This window comes from Leptodactylus fuscus, chromosome 5 (genome assembly GCF_031893055.1).
Source record: "Leptodactylus fuscus isolate aLepFus1 chromosome 5, aLepFus1.hap2, whole genome shotgun sequence".
Taxonomy (NCBI): domain Eukaryota; kingdom Metazoa; phylum Chordata; class Amphibia; order Anura; family Leptodactylidae; genus Leptodactylus; species Leptodactylus fuscus.
The window spans coordinates 11,820,404-11,838,166 of record NC_134269.1 but is presented as its reverse complement, the minus strand read 5'-3'; the positions used below and the strand labels follow the sequence as shown (position 1 = coordinate 11,838,166).

Below are 17,763 nucleotides of genomic sequence, written 5' to 3'. Positions count from 1 at the left end.
CTTAAAAAAGGGGCTAGATGTTTAGCTTGAACTTTTACGGAATGTGCCACCAAAAATGGCCTCATTTTTCCACCAAGTTTTTATGAATTTTTGATGATCATATTGTTACTTCTCCATGTCATCATTTCCACCCTGTCCACTAAAGCTATAGCTTACGCTTGCTAATTCTGTAGGGGTTTTTTTTATTTCAGAGGTGACCTCATTTATATCAAAAACCAGACATACAGGATCACAATAGAAGTTCACACCTCAACAGATAACACCCATTGTGATCCATTATTGCATCCACTACTGACACTGGATGATGTTCTAGCTCATCTCCTCGCTAAACAGATCAGGTCTAGAAAACTCTCCCATAGACCTGAACGAGTCAACTCCAGTCTATTGCTGTGTATGGCCATAGATGACGTAGACCATCACTAAATGCTCTTAATCGAGCAAAGGAGAATCTCAAGAAAGATGGCCGCCCCTATAATCATGGACAGAAAATAAAAACAGATTAGAAAAAAGGGATCGATTTCACCACCTGCTTTAAGTAAATAAATTGGAGACTCTTTCCTTTTAATGGATATGTGTCCAAGCTATTGTAACCCTATACATAAGAACGTAGCACCATGTATGGAGGATGGAGGTCTACTGACCCATTATGATAACTCAACAGTGATATAAATCCTATAAAATAAGGGAAACATCAAGAACATCAAGCTCAACCACTCACTGTATATCGACTTACTATATCCCCACCTTGATAAGATCGAGAAGAAGTGAAGACTTAAACATCCAGTCAAGCTTCATGTCTTGGTTCTGGATCAGATCCTCCAAGCTTCCACGAGAACAATGTTCAGACACAACTCCAAGAACTCCCATGTCATTGAACAAACCCAAATAGAGGTTCACATTTTCATGACGTAGTTCACGAAGCTGAAGAAGATGGTGGAAACAAAATTCTGTTATTATTTACATAGCCATGATTAAAGGGATTATCCAGGACTATGATAGTGTTGAGCTATCCTCGGGATAGGACCTCAATATTAGATTGGTAAATTCCAATTCCCAGGACTCCTATAAAAAGCGGTTTGAAGAGATGGCAGAACTTGTGAGTTCCACATCAAGTTCATTGCTCAAATGCAATTGGTGAAGCCTCCACAGGAATCGATATCATAGTCCTAGACAACCCCTAGAAGAACATAACATTCATTTACCGTGCAGAAAGCGTTCCTCGTGGCTAGCCTCATCTCTCCATGCTTCTCACCAGGGAACTTTTTTAGCCATATCCAATCCCCCTGGAAAATGGGAATGTATAAAACATGTCACTAAAGTATAAGCAGCAACATACATGTCCAAAAACAAGAATCATCTAAAGAGCATTTCGACCCAAGTCTTGACATCTTGAAGGAAAGATGTTTCCACAAAATATACCCATAAGGGTATGGACAAGGCAAAGGATACCATAACGTTTAGATACCTCTTCCATTTTGGCACTAGAAGAGCAAAATGGGTCAGATCAAACCGGAGTTGACCATAATTTTCCAAAAGTTTAGGTTTTGACGGGAACTCAAAATTTTTAGAGTTCATCAACTGCAAATTGGGGTTGAAATTAATATACACAGAGGTCTCTTCAGACCCTAAAGGAGGCCCTGGACATCAATGTACTGTCCGGCTCTCCCTTTGGGTTCTCTTCAAGCCTCCTACGCAAATGTCATAATGGCGCCCTATATGGGACAGTGACCGATAAAGTCCATAAAGCCCTGCGGGATATGATGATGCTTCAGTAGGGACCCTGGAGGCCCGAAGTCCTTCAAGAGGCTGAAAGCTGAGCCAGAAGGAGCATGGACACCACGAAGATGCCCAGGAGAGATGAGAGAAGGTAAATGCAGCTGTTATTTTCCACACCTCCCTTAGACCCCACACTGTAATAATTTCACTTCTGGATCAAGATTGTATTCCATCCAAAATGAATCTTTGGGCCAAACCACCCAAATCCGAAATTATATGAATCTTCAGAGGTTCGTCTATCTCTGGTTACTCTAAAGAACTATCTGGTCATAGTCATGGAGTAGACATTTAAAGAAGACCTTTCACCTCCACAAACTCCAGTTCCTAATAGTGTTAATAGGCACATTTGGAAATTTTCTCTAGCCCCCCACCATTCTTGAGCAATCAGTGTTGTTAGTTTTGGTGCCTAAAACACGACTCAGTCTCTGTACTGTCAGGAGGAGGTGTCAGGCTAGAGTAGGCAAGTAGTATGAGTCTAAGCTCTGACACTGGTGGTCTCTGATTGGAGCTCTAAATCACACCCCCTGCCTGACACCGCCCACCTGACAGTCCTGATCTTAAATGGCACATCAGGGACCAAAACTAACTGCACTTGGTGCTCAGGAACGGTGGGGGCTAGAGAAAAAATTCCAACTGTGCTGGAATCAGAGGAGTGGGGCCTATTAACAACAATTAGAATTGGTGAAATTTAGGGCTCCCAATGTTTAATGTTAAAGTATTATATGGAAGATTTTTTTTACTTTCAAGACGTCTTCTCATAAAGTTCAATTCTTAATTGTGAGTCACAATTGTTTAATGTCGGTAGCCTTTTTGGTGTCTTCCTCAAAGATGGACAACAGGGTGGACACAAACTTTGAATATTTGATGTTGGTAAATATGTTTGAAAAGAAAAAAGTAGTTCACTGACAAAACCAAGTCCGAATTGACCTTTATAATCTGGGCAATGGGTTGTGGCCTTGATGTGTCACCAAATTGATTTGACTTAGGACAGATATGGGTTCCGATGAACTATCACAGAATACAGAATTTATAGGACAGGTTTTGGTTTGTCAGCGAGGTCCGTGAAATAATCACATGATAATGGACACTGGGTTGTGGACTCACTCAACAAACCAGTTTGCCTTAAGGCTACTTCTAAGGGTGTTGTCTAGGGATCTGGACCTTACCAGTGGGAGACCATAAGGTTGCTTTTTCTTGAAGAGACCCTGGTGTTGGTGAAAGTCTACCATCTAGGTCAGAGACTATGGTGCAACGCAACAAAGACTCAGGTAACACAATGTGTCCAGACAGACTAATATCATAGCGGACAGCATTCATACACAGTCAATAGACAAGCAAGTCTTCAGGACTGGTAGTAGAAGGCCAGGACATACAGCTAGAAGAAGACAAAACTTGCACAGGAATCCAAGGCAGGTAGCAGAGGTACGTACTATGACAGAAGGTCTGGAGACCAGGAGAGACAACAGAGATCATACTATATCAGAGCAATAACAGAAGGTCCAGAAGTTAGGACAGGTAGCAGAGGTATGTATCCAAAAAAGGAACATGGGTCCAAACAGGAACAAAGGCAGAAGGACAGCCATTCAAATGAGAATACAGACAGACCAACATCCATCCGAATAGGATTGGGGGGATATTGTCACTCCTTAGGGAGAGACCACCATTTAGGTGTGTGGAGTCTTATTAAGCCATTTTACGCTCCACTGTGCAAAGGAACATGGGAAGAATATGCAAATGTGTCTTCCATGATGTAATTAGGAAGTCAGTGCCTCAGTCATGCACACCAATAGAGGGCGCTAACTGAGGATGTGCAAGTCTGTCTTCCATGATGTAATTAGGAAGACAAAGCCGCAGTCATGCAGCTCAATAGAGGGCGCTCCCTTTAACATCATGCCCGACCTTCCAGAGGCCTTTGCTGCAATGATGTGGGATTACTACCTGGTAAAATCCCACATCATTGCAAGCACAAGTCCTCTGGAAGGTCGGGCATGATGTTAAAGGGAGCGCCCCCTATTGGGCTGCATGATTGAGGCTCTGTCTTCCTAATTACATCATGGAAGACAGATTTGCATATTCTTCCCATGATCCATCCAAACAGGAATACAGGCAGAGGGACATTCGTCAAAACATGACTATAGGCAAAATGACATCCATCAAAACTGGAGATCATGATACACAAGAATACAGACAAAAACTAGAGCACTGCTCGGAAATACTATCATATGAAGAGCAACCAAACAGCACGATACAGAAGAACTCAGAATCATCACAGGATGATCTTAAGGTAGTTCCCACCAACATGGCTAATGCTTACCTCGTAGATTGCCACACTTGTTGTATATGGAGTAGCTGCTCCCATACTTTTCCCAGATATGGAATGACGTGGGGTCCGAATTTCACTGACACTTTTTCCCAGTAAACTCGACCTGCTGTCATCACCCAATTTCTGTAAAGAGACAGGAGGTCGAGATCAACATTTTGTCTCCTTTCCAGTTCTTCCCCTTGGCTCTGCCATTTCCCCAGTCCTCACCTTTTTGCTTTGGGTGTAGATAAAAACCAAGTCATCCATGTTAAGAATAATTTTATTAGGACCTCTCATGAGTTTGGCGTGCTGAAGTCTTCTTCTGCATGGAGAAAAAAATGGTTTTGTATGAGGCATTGGTCATCTCTAGCTAAGATGGCATTACCACTACTCCAGAGGCAATAGGTGACACTACTGAAAAACCTTAAAGGGAGTTTGTCACCAGAACCATCGTATTAACCCAACCCCACAGATAGAAAGGTTAGGGCCACCACATCCCAACATATCAACCCAACCCCACAGATAGAAAGGTTAGGGCTACCAGATCCCACCATATCGAACCAACACCGCAGATAGAAAGGTTAGGTCTACCAGAACCAGCCTATAAATCCAGCCCCACAGATAGTATATCATCCCAGTCATGAAGATAGATAGGTTAGGGTCACCAGAACCAGCATATCACCCCAGTCCTGCAGATAGATAGGTTAGTGTCACCAGAACCAGCATATCACCCCAGCCCTGCAGATAGATAGGTTACTGTCACCAGAACCAGCATATCACTCCAGCCCTGCAGATAGATAGGTTACTGTCACCAGACCCCAGCATATCACCCCAGCCCTGCAGATAGATAGGTTACTGTCACCAGAACCAGCATATCACCCCAGCCCTGCAGATAGATAGGTTACTGTCACCAGATCCAGCATATCACACCAGCCCTGCAGATAGATAGGTTACTGTCACCAGGACCAGCATATCACCCCAGCCCTGCAGATAGATAGGTTAGTGTCACTAGATCCAGCATATCACCCCAGCCCTGCAGATAGATAGGTTATTGTCACCAGAACCAGCATATCACCCCAGCCCTGCAGATAGATAGGTTACTGTCACCAGAACCAGCATATCACCCCAGCCCTGCAGATAGATAGGTTACTGTCACCAGAACCAGCATATCACCCCAGCCCTGCAGATAGATAGGTTATTGTCACCAGAACCAGCATATCACCCCAGCCCTGCAGATAGATAGGTTACTGTCACCAGAACCAGCATATCACCCCAGCCCTGCAGATAGATAGGTTACTGTCACCAGAACCAGCATATCACCCCAGCCCTGCAGATAGATAGGTTACTGTCACCAGAACCAGCATATCACCCCAGCCCTGCAGATAGATAGGTTAGTGTCACTAGATCCAGCATATCACCCCAGCCCTGCAGATAGATAGGTTACTGTCACCAGACCCCAGCATATCACCCCAGCCCTGCAGATAGATAGGTTACTGTCACCAGAACCAGCATATCACCCCAGCCCTGCAGATAGATAGGTTACTGTCACCAGAACCAGCATATCACCCCAGCCCTGCAGATAGATAGGTTAGTGTCACCCACCAGACCCCAGTATATCACCCCAGTCCTGCAGATAGATAGGTTAGTGTCACCCACCAGACCCCAGTATATCACCCCAACCCTGCAGGTAAATTGGTGTCTCCGTTGTTTGATATATCGCTGTTTTTGTGAATATGAGGGTATTGTCATTGCTCTATATACTGTAGGTAAGCATCAAATCCTCCATTGTTTATTTGCATATTGAAACTGATTTCTCGGTATCAGAGGCACTCATTCACAATGACAAAAACACAGTTTGACCCCCGCTTATCTACCTGCAGTGCTGGGGTCCGGTGAGAGTCTGCCACCAGAAAACTTTATATTAAACCAGTCACTGCGCCTTGAAAAAGCAGCATAGTAGGAAGAGACTATTAATGTAGTGTGTGGGATTCACTCGATGACAGGGCCCTTGAAGGGTTTGGTGGGTTTCCATGTGTAACGACTTTTTAAGCAGAATAAGTTTCCATTCCTCAGGTCCCCAAGCAGACCCGAAGTACAGAAAGCCAAATGCTAGCGTGAACCTGGTATCACTGGTCTGGTCTCCTGCGTCCACAGCCCTGGACATCTCCTTGTTGTTTCCTTTATCAGTCAGGGCCCAGTCCGTCACATTCAGTAAATTTTATAGAAGAAGAAGGAAGTATCCTGACCTTATGTAGCACGTGAGCGAAGCTCCGGTAAGCAGAAAGCTCATGATCAGTATGAAGATCAGTAACACGAAAGCAGGATCCACACCTGGAAATAAAACCGGGACTTTTACATACAATGCAATATTTGGGTGAATTAGCCTAAAATGAGCCTAACAATGGTTAACCCTTGAGGTATAGAGCAGATTAGACTTTTCTTTGGTCATTAGAGGATTTATCATGGAAATATTTCACTGTATGGTTAGACTGTTCCACCGCAACACTAAAAGATCCTCCAGTAGGTTTGAGAACCAGTTAAGGAAAACCTTCTGGGGGTTGTATTTGTATTTCTGGTCCTTAGCTGTGTCATGTGACCAGCAATAAGATTCTCCAACTTACACATGTTCCTCCATTCATATGTGATCATTTTATCAGAACCTCCCCCGCTCGTATACAAGACTTCTCCCGAGCTGCACCACTTCTCTGGAATGCTCTACCCCGGACAATCGGATTAACTCCCAATTTCTACAGCTTCAAAAGCAAACTAAAGACACATCTTATCAGACAGGCCTATCACAATTTCTAACGTAAACCCCTCCATACTATAATTAGAATCCCCAAAATGTAACCCTCCTCTGTCCCCGCTCCCACATTACCCCACATGATATGAGGCCATTTCAGGCTAACTTTACATGACACAGCTGAGGACCAGAACACGATGTCCTTGGCATTGCGTACCTTTCTAACAAATCACACAATAACATTTTTTGCATTACTCTAATACTAAAGTTCTACAGAAAACCTATTTAGAGGTAACTTTGTCTAATTTTTTTTTAGGATATATCTTTGGGGTCTTTATAATATGGCAGCAGATGTCAGGCGTCTAAACATGGAAAATGGCCACCATGGCCACCAGGTCTCTGCTGTTTTACTGTTCTCTATGATCATGGACATCAACTCTTTGTGTGCCCAATAATCCCCTACACTGCCATTCACATTTAGCTGCTGGTACGACTCCCCTACAATGAGATCATAGGCACTCTATAGTTATTTGAGCCTTTTAAGGGTTTCCAGACCCACCATAGCAATAGAACTATTGAGGATTCAAAATTTATACAGGGATTTCACCATAGACTGCAATGCAGTAGTTTCAGTTTGTAATACAAGGAATGTAATGATTGGAGGTTCTTCGCAGGGAAAAACGATTGATTTATAAAGAGGTCAATGCCCCCTCATAAATCTGTCGTGTCCTCTGAACACCTGCACGTATACTATGGTAGTGGTGGGCCCGTCAGTAGCCCTGGATCCAGTGGGACAATCCTGTAATTCAGATGTTGTCCCACTGTCTCTGGCATAAGGTCATGATTTCAACTCTATCTGCATCCTCAGGATGCAGATATTGTTGAGCCAAAGGCCATCAGCTCTGTATTCCACCATTTAGGTTGCAACTAGTTCTGTCTGTGGCTGGCAGGCGTGATGACCACCAAGTCAGAGACAGCATTAGAGCCAGAGCTTGCAGCTGTGGGCATAGGACTAGGTGAGTACTGATTTTTTTTTAAATTATATGTAGGTATTATATTGTGTAGGGCAGGGGTGGGCAATTATTTTTCCCATGGGGCTGCATAAGAAATTGAAACTATGCTAGAGGGCCGAGCCGCGGCAAATTTAACTCCACCCACTTCTACATTGACTCCGCCCATTCCCAATCATCTTTCCATGTGCCCCCACAAAGTATAATCCTCCTACAGTCACCCGTACACTATATGCCCCCACATTATAATGTTCCCTTCCAATTGCCCCACAGTATTAAGTCCCCCTCCTGGTGCCCCAGTTTAAACTGCGGGAAACTAGAGGGGACATGAAGCTGGGACAGCTGGAGGGGGACATTAAACAGTGGTAGTAGTTGGAGGGGGGCAATAAATTAATGACAGCTGGAGCGGGACATGAAACTGGGGGCAACTAGAGGGGGACATTAAAATTGGGCAGCTGGAAGCAGACATTAAATCGTAGGGGTAGATGGAGGGTGTCATTAAACTGGGGGCAACTAGAGGCAGACAGGTTTCCCTTCAGCTACCTCCACGGTTTAATGCCCCCTTAATCTGCCCCATTTCATGTCCCCCCTCCATCTCTCCCGCAGTTTCATATCCCTCCCCCCTCCATCAGCCATCTCTGCCCTAGTATAACATTCCCCCTCCATCTCTGCCCCTAGGTTACTGAGACACACACACACACACACACACACACACACACACATACACACAGACAGACACACACATACATTCTCCACCCTGCATCTCACATTCCCCTCTCAGTACCTTAGGACACACACCACATGTTTCCATCTTCTTGCACTGTCCTGCTGGCACTAAGACACGCCTCCCTAGTCAAGCTGTGCGGGCCAGTCTGAATCAGTCAGAGGGCTGGATATGGCCCTGGGGCTGTACTTTGCCCAGGTCTGGTATAGGGGGTCATTGACAGGGTATTATTTTACTGTGTGATAGGCCACTTAATGGGCATTGTATTATTTAGGTGGCCACTAAGTTGGTATTTTACTATGTGAGGGGGGTCATTGGAGGGCATTATAATACTGCGTGATGGTCCATTATAATATACAGAGGGAATAAGGGGCATTATACTTTGTTGAGACCCCCAAGGGGGCATTATATTGTGTGGGAGGTAAAAAAAAAAAAAAAGGGGGACATCATAAAGGACCGTAATACTTTGAGAGGGTCACTGAGAGGGCAATCCTTTACAGTGTGATAGGTTATTTAGGGGGCTCTATACTGTGTGGCAACTACTAAGGAGAATTATACTATGTTGCGACCATTGAGATGGCATTATATTGTGTAGGGTCAATTAAGTGGGCATTACACTTAGTGGTGAGCATTATACTACGGGGTCTGAAGAGACCATTTAGTGTGATAATTCCACTTCCAGTTCTATCCAAACTTGTCCGACCCAAAACAAATCAGGGACCTGAGCTAGCCGAATGAAAACAAACCTTGGGAGGTTTGCCCATCTCTTGTGGAACACTATGTTATACATTAAAAGGCACTATTATTGTATTGGGGCACAAAGGGACTTGGAGTAGACAGTGTCAAGGGGTTCATGTAGCACAAAAAAAATTAAACCAACAATGGCCGTTAGCGGTGGGTTATAATACAGTTGCCACCCGCCATGTATGAAGGGAACCAGCTCCTGAGCCATGTACTATCACGGTTAAAGCCTTTCAAACATTAAAAAATGGTAAAAAAATGCCATACCTCCGATGCAGATGGAGCTCCTGTCAAACCAACAATCGGAGTCAGTACCAGGATAATAATTGTAGGGAAAATGAATTTTCCTCAAGTAATGAAGGTCTCCTGTAGCCGTATTAATAGTGTACACTGGGGTAAGTAGTCTGCTCTCTCCATTGGTATCCAGAATCACATATGGCGTCAGGGAGTCTCCATCTTCATCCAAGTTTAGTGGATAGCCAAAGCCTTCCACCTGTAAGTTGGCAGCATGTCGTGCCATGGATGAAGCTGTTAGTTTCTGGCCTGCTCGGTAAGTCCTTTCAATGATTCTGGCCATAAGGTAAATGGAGTTGTAGATGGTTGCAAAGAGTGGCGAGACCTGGATGGAGGCATAAAAACACATGGACAAACCATAAGAAAGTGGGGTTACAAGAACTTTAATGGATGACCTAGAGGCAAATGTCAATTACCTCCATGGGGTCAGTATCTCTTGGGACTTCATCACTGGTTTTCGCTTCTTCGAAAGTATCATAAAAGTTGCCATGTTGAGAGGTGATGGTGACTGTGAGGACGGCATCATATGCACGTCGGAGTTTAGTATTGTTGGTGAAGACTGGGAAGGGGCGGTTGTATGGAAGGCTGAACAGAAGGGTATCGTAGGGAATAAAAACTGTTGAACCATCTGTCATACGAAGTTCATGAGCTATTTCTAGAAGATGACGTTGCTCCTCTCCACCAAGTAATACAGAGTGCATGCACATGATCACCACTGCGGAGGATGAAAGAGGTTATGTTATTATTTTTATAAATTGTCCCACCAAGGATATTAGGGCTGTTATTATTTTTACCACTTTTTGTATTTGGTAACATTAAAGGTTGGACTAAAGCAAAATTCTGGTTCCCATAAAATTTTTGACAATATATGCATGATACATACTTAAAATACTTGGTGCCCTCCTTTTTAATCATTCTGTAGCAGATTCTCTCATTTTCAGCCCTATTTTCATTCTTCTAAATGCCCACCAGTTCCTTAGACTACTCTATGTACCTTGTGCGTTGGTAGGCTGAGACATTCACCACCACCGCTCTTGGCTGCTCTATTGAAGACCAAAAGATGGTGTCTCAGACTACTAGTGGTGTACGAACCACGAAATGTTCATGAAACAAATCTGCAAGTTTCAGTTTGAACCAAAAGTGCCATTGGGGTCTTCTCCATACTTATAATAATTGGAGGCCTCATGGAGATGAGAAGTATGGAAAAATAATAAACAGCCCATGGTCAACTCTTCTCTACTCTCTGGCATCCACTGTTCTGTCCTGGAATATTACAGCCTTCTGGGTGACATCAACTGCCCCAGGGAAACGTTGAGGCCCAATCACAGGTCTCAATGATATCCGGGGTACCAGGCATCACCCAGGAGGCCAGAAGACACCAGGACAGAAGACAAGATGCCACAGAATGGTGTGTAAGAGCTGTTTACTAGACATAAGTGATTATATTCAATCGAATACCTCCGCCGCACAGTTCCCGGTGCAAAAAAGCGCTAGGGAAGGTGAGAGGGGCATCGTATTTTTACTGCCCCTCCCACCTTCCCCGGCGCCTCTTCACACCAAGAATTACGCGGCAGAGGCACTCGATCGAATATACTCGCTCATCTCTACCGTTTACCATTTTTCTGTACCTCCCTCCTTCCCTGGGCCTCCAATTGTTATACTCTGGGGTCTAAAGATATTTGTAGATGGCAAAGCCTAAAAATCTCAGGCCAACTGAACCAGAAATTTTTGGAAAATCTGTAATGAGCCTGACTCATTAGAAGCCAGATCACTACTCCCTATAGACTATCAAAGCTCAGTCTGGATAGGGAACTTGAAAATACTCATCCTTACCATGAAAATACTTGAAAATACTCATACTCCCATGAGGCGACCTGAAGCGAGTGCTTCAGGCGGCGCTATGCCAGGGCCTCAGGGAGGGCAGCATTTTTGGTTACCTAAGCCAGTCCAGGACAAGCTGTCCTGGACTGGCTTAGCACCGAGCGGTGGTTTGGGGAGGCCACTGGAGCAGCGCTGCTCCAGCATCCACCCCTCATGCTCAGGCAGAGAGCAGGACGTCTCCATGCCTGCTCACTGCTGGCGAACAGTGCTAAACCCCGCCCCCTGCACTTCACCACGCCCCCTCCGCTCCACCCCCTCCTCCCGGTGGGGGGGGGGGGCTTTCTGTAGTTCGCCTCGGGCGGCAAAAGGGGCAGTTTCGCCCCTGGCTGTATGGTATATGTATTCTTACTATGGGATCTTATCAGCGATATATGCTACAGTATGTCATACAACGACATACGTCAGAACCTTCCATTGGACACGCATTGTGTAATGTTCTCAAAACTAGACCTATATCCAGTATATCTAGAAAAGAAAGCAACTTACCTCTCACTCGTTTTCGTCTTTTTACCCGCTTTAATGCTTCCCTTGCTCCAGCTTCTCCCTCTTCCATGGTAACTACTGGTCCAACAGGAAGGCCCCAGTTGCGAAGAGCATCTGCTAGTTCCCGGCCAGCGCCAACCCAATGCTCTTGGGGGGCCATTACCACAGCTACACCCGCCCAGTGAAAGAAGCTTAACACAGCATAAATAATGTGAACCGGATGTGGAAGAGGACTCAGAACTCCAAGGCAAGACCAAGACAACATTGGTTTGTTCCAGCCTTTGGTAAGTAGGCTTGCAGCAGAACAATAGGCAGGGTTGGCTGGTCCAACAAAAGCAGCCACTGAATGTTCCATAAGAGCAAAAGATGCAAATGCACGAGGTGCAGAACATCCTTGGGTCAATAACATATGATCAAACCAAATACCAGATGCAAGTCTATGGTCTGAGTTTAAGTCAGAAATTGCCAGGCGAGCTGCCACATCAGGAAGAGCCTTTGCTATCAATGGGTCACATGTCCAAGGGCCCACTAAGCCAATTCGAAAGGTGACTGCCCAAATTGTTTTTGGTAAGATGCTTAAAACGAAGAAATAGAAGACCATCAAAGATGATAATGTCCACCTTGGGTGGTTTGAAAGGAAAGGTAGAGATCTTGGACGGGGCATGATGTCAACACAATCTCAAAGATGGATGGAAGTCATTGCGAAGGTTGATGAGTAGATTCTTGGCTATTTGTGTTATATTTTGACGGACGAGAGATCAGCAGGGAAACAAACTTGTAAAAGACAGAAAGGATGACAAGTTTTAGAACGTTGTAGTCGAAATCGTTAAGGCTTAGCAGTCGTGGCCCTAGAAATGATCCAGGGATTTTCCTTACAAAGGCTATAGAGAGGTCAAGTAGGATTTGGACAACCTGATCACGGTCACATCTGTTTTGTGACAGCACAATTTAAGATAGATCTCACAAATATACACGTCTATTAAAGGGTAATACATGGAGAACCCTAGAAGCTCACATGGTCTATCCAACAAAAAACCCAAATTATTTCTACAAAATACATTGAAGAACATCTTCGTCTACCCATTGACCCTCACTAGATTTCCAAAAATAAATTTTCAGCTTCATTATATACTACACACGTTGGTCGGACATCTTCATTGAGAGGACCACCTCCTCTGTTTTAATGAAATTTTGGAAGGGTGTCTCAACGAGGTTTCTGTATATACAATCTTGATCTAGAACCCTGTTCAGTATATACATAACAGATGTAACTATCGACATTCATTATAGACCATAAAGCAAATTAACAGATCTTTCATTTTCCAAAAATTACCAAAAACATTATCTATCACATAAGAACTAACCTGAACATCCTGGGTTTTGATAGGAAAGTTTGACACCGTTGGTTTCGTACAGTTGTTTGGTTTGGAAGGTTGAAGATTCCTAGAGATCTAGAGGTCCGTGTAACGACGAGAAGATGGAGAGAGCCAGAGAGGAACCTAATCCTGATCTTTAATCTGCTTTTTTTTCTCCTTACCCTATCTTCTACTTATTGGACAGTTCTTCTTCTTCTCTCTCCTCCTCCTAATCTCTACTCCTTCTCCGTCGGCTGTCACATTCTCTAGTCCTTCGATTTATTTGGTTGTCTATTTTTCATCGCAACTCCGTCACCTTCTGACATCTCGCTCTGTGACTTTTTGATTTCAGCTCCAAATGTGGATCCAGAAAAAGAGGAGTTTATTCCTGCTCATAGACATTTAAGGACATTTTCCAATCGAACGCTGGTCCAATAGCTGGAAAATATTCTTCCTTTTCTTGGTAGGCAAATGTCAGGGCTCCTTTTCCACCTGTCACAATAACCCCCTCTCCAACAATTCTCTCAGAACTCATTAAGCTGATTAGCCAAAGCACTGTTGAAGGGGGGTAAAGATTAGGTCACCTCTTACTGTGTGTTAGAATAGCGTCCGCCCTCGGAGGTCTGTAGATCTTCTCTATAGAGAGGAGTGAGGGATAGCTGTGCACTTTATATAATAAAGAAAAGGGTGTATATATGTAAGAGAAGATCTTCCTATATCACAGAGAGTACCATGAAATATAATCGTGAGGATCGAGAACGTAGGAATTGATTTCCAGCTACCTGGAGATTGACGGCATAAATAATTCGACCACATACGGCTCAGCAGTTGGGTGCCGTGCTCCTTACATAAGCTTGGTATACGTCAGTCCCCATTAGTATATATATATCACCTGTTCTGGGGTATAACTATAGAATAGGCCGTATATATCTGAAAGGTGGTGGACCAAAGCTTGGCACCCTGTATGGGGCCACTTCCAATAAATGGCACATGGTTGGCGAGGAACTTGCTGCAGATTTTGCAACTGTATTCAGAAGCTTCTGTTAAAGGAGTTTTCCAGGAATTTTTTATGGTCTATCCTTAATATGGCCAAACACCAAACAGATATTTATGGTCTAACAGTTGGCCACCCCACGGATCAGACATATGGCGCTACTTCCAATACCTGTATGGAGCTGTAAGCAGCTGGCTCCTGTCCCTGTATAGTCCCTGTCAATACAGCAGCTTGGTTTCCATTAAAGTCATTAGGAGCTATGCTGCAGGGACAATGCCCAGCCACAAAACAGGGTATGGAGCCAACGGCAGCTGGCACCATGCTGTGTATATTATGGGCATCAGAAGCAGATCCAGTGTTGGCCCCTCAACACTGAAATATTTATAACCTATCCCATGGATAGGCCATTAAACCAAATCCTGGTCAACCCCTTTGGTATTTTTTTACCGGTCTGTAAAGGAATGTGATACTGGAGAAGAGAGAAAGAAGGTGAGGCAGAAAGTGGAAAGATCATCAGTAAAGCGGCGGTGCCAGCAACAGGGACAGAGAATATCGGCTATACGCAAGAACTCGGAGGCCAAGACCACCAGGGTTACTGGGTTCATGTATTTGAAATATAACTTGGCTACAAATGTCTTCTACTAGGCTGTATGGAGCAGTGATTCCCAACTGGGTCATGTAGAGTCCCATGAAGACCCCCCCCCCCCCCAAGAGTGCCACAACAATCCAGAGGAGAAATGGCCAAATGTCCCCTTTTAACTACATCAGCATCCTTAGGATACCGACGTAGGTGAATAGAATGGTGCAGCAGGAAGGCTTTAGCTTCCTGCTCTACCGACCAGGTATCATATAGTGATGTCTGTTGAAGACCTGATGCATAGAGCTGCAGACAAGCAGCAGGAAGACCTCAGAGCTCTGGGGACCAAGGATGGGTAAGTGTTGTGGGGCCACTGTGGGACATTATTAGTTGCCTGGGGACTACTGGGGAGACATTATTACTTGCCTAGGGGCCACTGAGTGACATTACTACTTGTCTAGGGGCCACAGGAGAGAATTACTTGCCTGGAAGCACTATTAGGTGTCCAGGAGCCACTATGGAGCAGTATTAGGTGTTTGGGGGCCACTAGGGAGCAGATACTGCATGTTGGGCTACTGGGGAGCATGATACTATGTGGGGCCACTGAAGGAGCTTGGTAATGGTAAAAGGTGAATTTATGTATGTGCTGTGTGGAAAGTATAGGATGGCGTATCCCCAACTCTAAAAAGTTTGGAAAACGCTGATATGGGGGGAGGGGCATTATTTTTGAAAGCAACGAGGAACATGGGCTCCTAAGGGTGTGTTTTTACTTGACCCATTTGTTGCATTTGTATATGACAAAAAAAAAAAATCAGCTCCTGATATTGGAAGGTTGTACCTCCAGTTTACATGGATTTCTTCAAACATGATTAATATATACAGAACATTAGAGAGTTCTGAAACAAATCTGTGAATATACTGGTACCTCAAAAACATATCTGGACTGTCCATTCACCAAATCTAAGACAATAGAATTCTGTGTGTTGCATTGCACACTATGACCAATGTTTTGAGTTTATAATCCCCATCCTGTCCCTGATAATGCCGGTTTATATAAACTGTTCAGCCCCTGCCACATGCCTGAGCAATATAGGCCCCCAAATTCTTGCTGGCAGTCCTGTGTGCTATGCCTCTGTCACAGCTCCCTCACTATAATCTTCCACATACGTGTAGTGCTCCATAGCTGTGTCATTCCCCTGCATGAACTGGCTATGGGAACCCGCACAGTAATTTTTTTTATCTAAACTTGAATTGGTCCTGCTGAAAGCTAGTGATGGAAGAGATGTCCAAATCTAAACATGGGGTTAAAGGGTGAACAGCGGGAGATCACCTAATGCCCACAGTCAAACCCTCCACGCAGAGGAAACAGGACTTTATTGCCCCCTGCATTAGTTTTAGGGTGTTATTACACATGGTTACGTCTGTGTTCTCTGCACAAGTGTTCACCATAGAGCCAGGGCTACTAAGGAACAAGCTGTACCATGTTGGAGTTGACCACCACCAGTACAACTAGATCCTAGACTACCTGACAAACCGCCCTCAGTATGTGAGAGCCCAGGACTGTGTGTCTGACACTGTGATCTGTAGTACGGGGGACACCACAGAGCCCAGTTCTTGCCCCATTTCTCTTCACACTGTAGATTTTAGGTGCAGCTCATCTAACTGTTACTTACAGGAGTACTCCGATGACTCTGCTATAGTAGGACTTATCAGTGATGGAGATGACAGGGAATACAGAGACTTAAACCGGAACTGTGTGGACTGGTGTCAGCAGAACCAGCTCAGGGTTAATGCTGGGAAAACCAAGGAGATGGTGGTGGACTCGCAAGCAGAGATATGCTCCAAAAACAGTGGACATCCAGGGGTCAGGCTTTGAGATAGTCAGGACCTATAAGTATCTGGGTGTGCTCCTCAATAATAAACTAGACTGGGCCGATCACCTGGAGGCGCTGCACAGAAAGGGCCACAGCAGACTCTACCTGCTCAGGAGGCTGAGGGCCTTTGGAGTCCAGGGGCCACTTCTTAGGGCCTTCTTCAACTCTGCAGTGGCATCAGCCATCTTCTTCGGAGTGGCCTGGTGGGGAAGTAGCATATCAACTATATCAATTCGACAAGCTGATCAGAAGGGCCAGCTCTGTCCTGGGGAGCCCCCTGGACCCAGTACAGGTGGTGGGTGACCAAAGTATACTGTCCGTGGTGAGCTCCATGCTGGAGAATAACTCCCATCCCATGTATGAGACCGTGACAGCACTGGGCAGTACTGTCAGGGACCGACTGCTTCACCCCAAGTGTGAGAAAGAACACTATCGGAGATCCTTCCTTACCACTACGGTCAGGCTGTATAACCAACACTGGACTAAGCGGAGATCACTCCATACAGAGAACTGAAAGAACCCGAAGTTGTAATATCCCTCCTCCTAAAACCAGCTATGGAAAACTAGGTGGAAACAGATCCAAGGTTGGGTAAACATAAGCCACACATCAAGGTTCCATGGTGTAATGGTTAGCACTCTGGACTCTGAATCCAGCGATCCGAGTTCAAATCTCGGTGGGACCTGAATTTTTTTTTTTTTTTCCCCCCGATTTGGATTAAACTCATTATTTATCTACATAAAGTTATATTCTGAAGATGTGAAAAAAATTCTCAATAATTATTTCAAGGTATGAAAATATGTTGACTTTTATACTAAATGGTGAGACTGGTAAATGAAGAATGGGGCTTCATTTTTTATATACTGAGACACATCTATTGCTATACAAATCTAAATAAATAGTGTTATAAGGAAGAGATCAGTTTAGAGGTAAATCTGCTAAATTAATAAAAAAAAAAACATATTTGGTTTTTAAAGACTAGAAAAAGAAGTGGCCCGTACGGGGATCGAA

The 17,763-nt window shown here is 44.5% G+C and overlaps 1 protein-coding gene and 2 non-coding genes across 3 annotated transcripts in view; 1 reads left to right on the top strand and 2 right to left on the bottom strand.

Annotated features, from left to right (window-relative positions):
* The window catches only part of GUCY2D (guanylate cyclase 2D, retinal), a 30,003-nt gene extending 16,381 nt beyond the window's left edge, over positions 1 to 13,622 (bottom strand). Inside the window, exons 1-9 of the mRNA XM_075272443.1 lie at positions 13,319 to 13,622; positions 11,958 to 12,728; positions 10,007 to 10,305; positions 9,564 to 9,915; positions 6,325 to 6,409; positions 4,307 to 4,400; positions 4,091 to 4,222; positions 1,203 to 1,283; positions 745 to 921 (exon numbers count right to left, since the gene is read on the bottom strand). Coding sequence (XP_075128544.1) covers positions 745 to 921; positions 1,203 to 1,283; positions 4,091 to 4,222; positions 4,307 to 4,400; positions 6,325 to 6,409; positions 9,564 to 9,915; positions 10,007 to 10,305; positions 11,958 to 12,618 — 1,881 coding nt within the window. The 5' untranslated portion in view covers positions 12,619 to 12,728; positions 13,319 to 13,622. The remainder of the gene's footprint in view (positions 1 to 744; positions 922 to 1,202; positions 1,284 to 4,090; positions 4,223 to 4,306; positions 4,401 to 6,324; positions 6,410 to 9,563; positions 9,916 to 10,006; positions 10,306 to 11,957; positions 12,729 to 13,318) is intronic.
* A 3,743-nt stretch (positions 13,623 to 17,365) lies between these two features.
* TRNAQ-CUG (transfer RNA glutamine (anticodon CUG)) lies at positions 17,366 to 17,437 on the top strand. The gene has a single exon. It is a non-coding gene; the product is annotated as a tRNA-Gln (tRNA).
* A 306-nt stretch (positions 17,438 to 17,743) lies between these two features.
* TRNAI-AAU (transfer RNA isoleucine (anticodon AAU)) overlaps positions 17,744 to 17,763 on the bottom strand; it is a 74-nt gene continuing 54 nt past the window's right edge. Inside the window, exon 1 of the tRNA in view lies at positions 17,744 to 17,763. This exon is cut by the window's right edge and continues 54 nt beyond it. This is a non-coding gene — a tRNA (tRNA-Ile).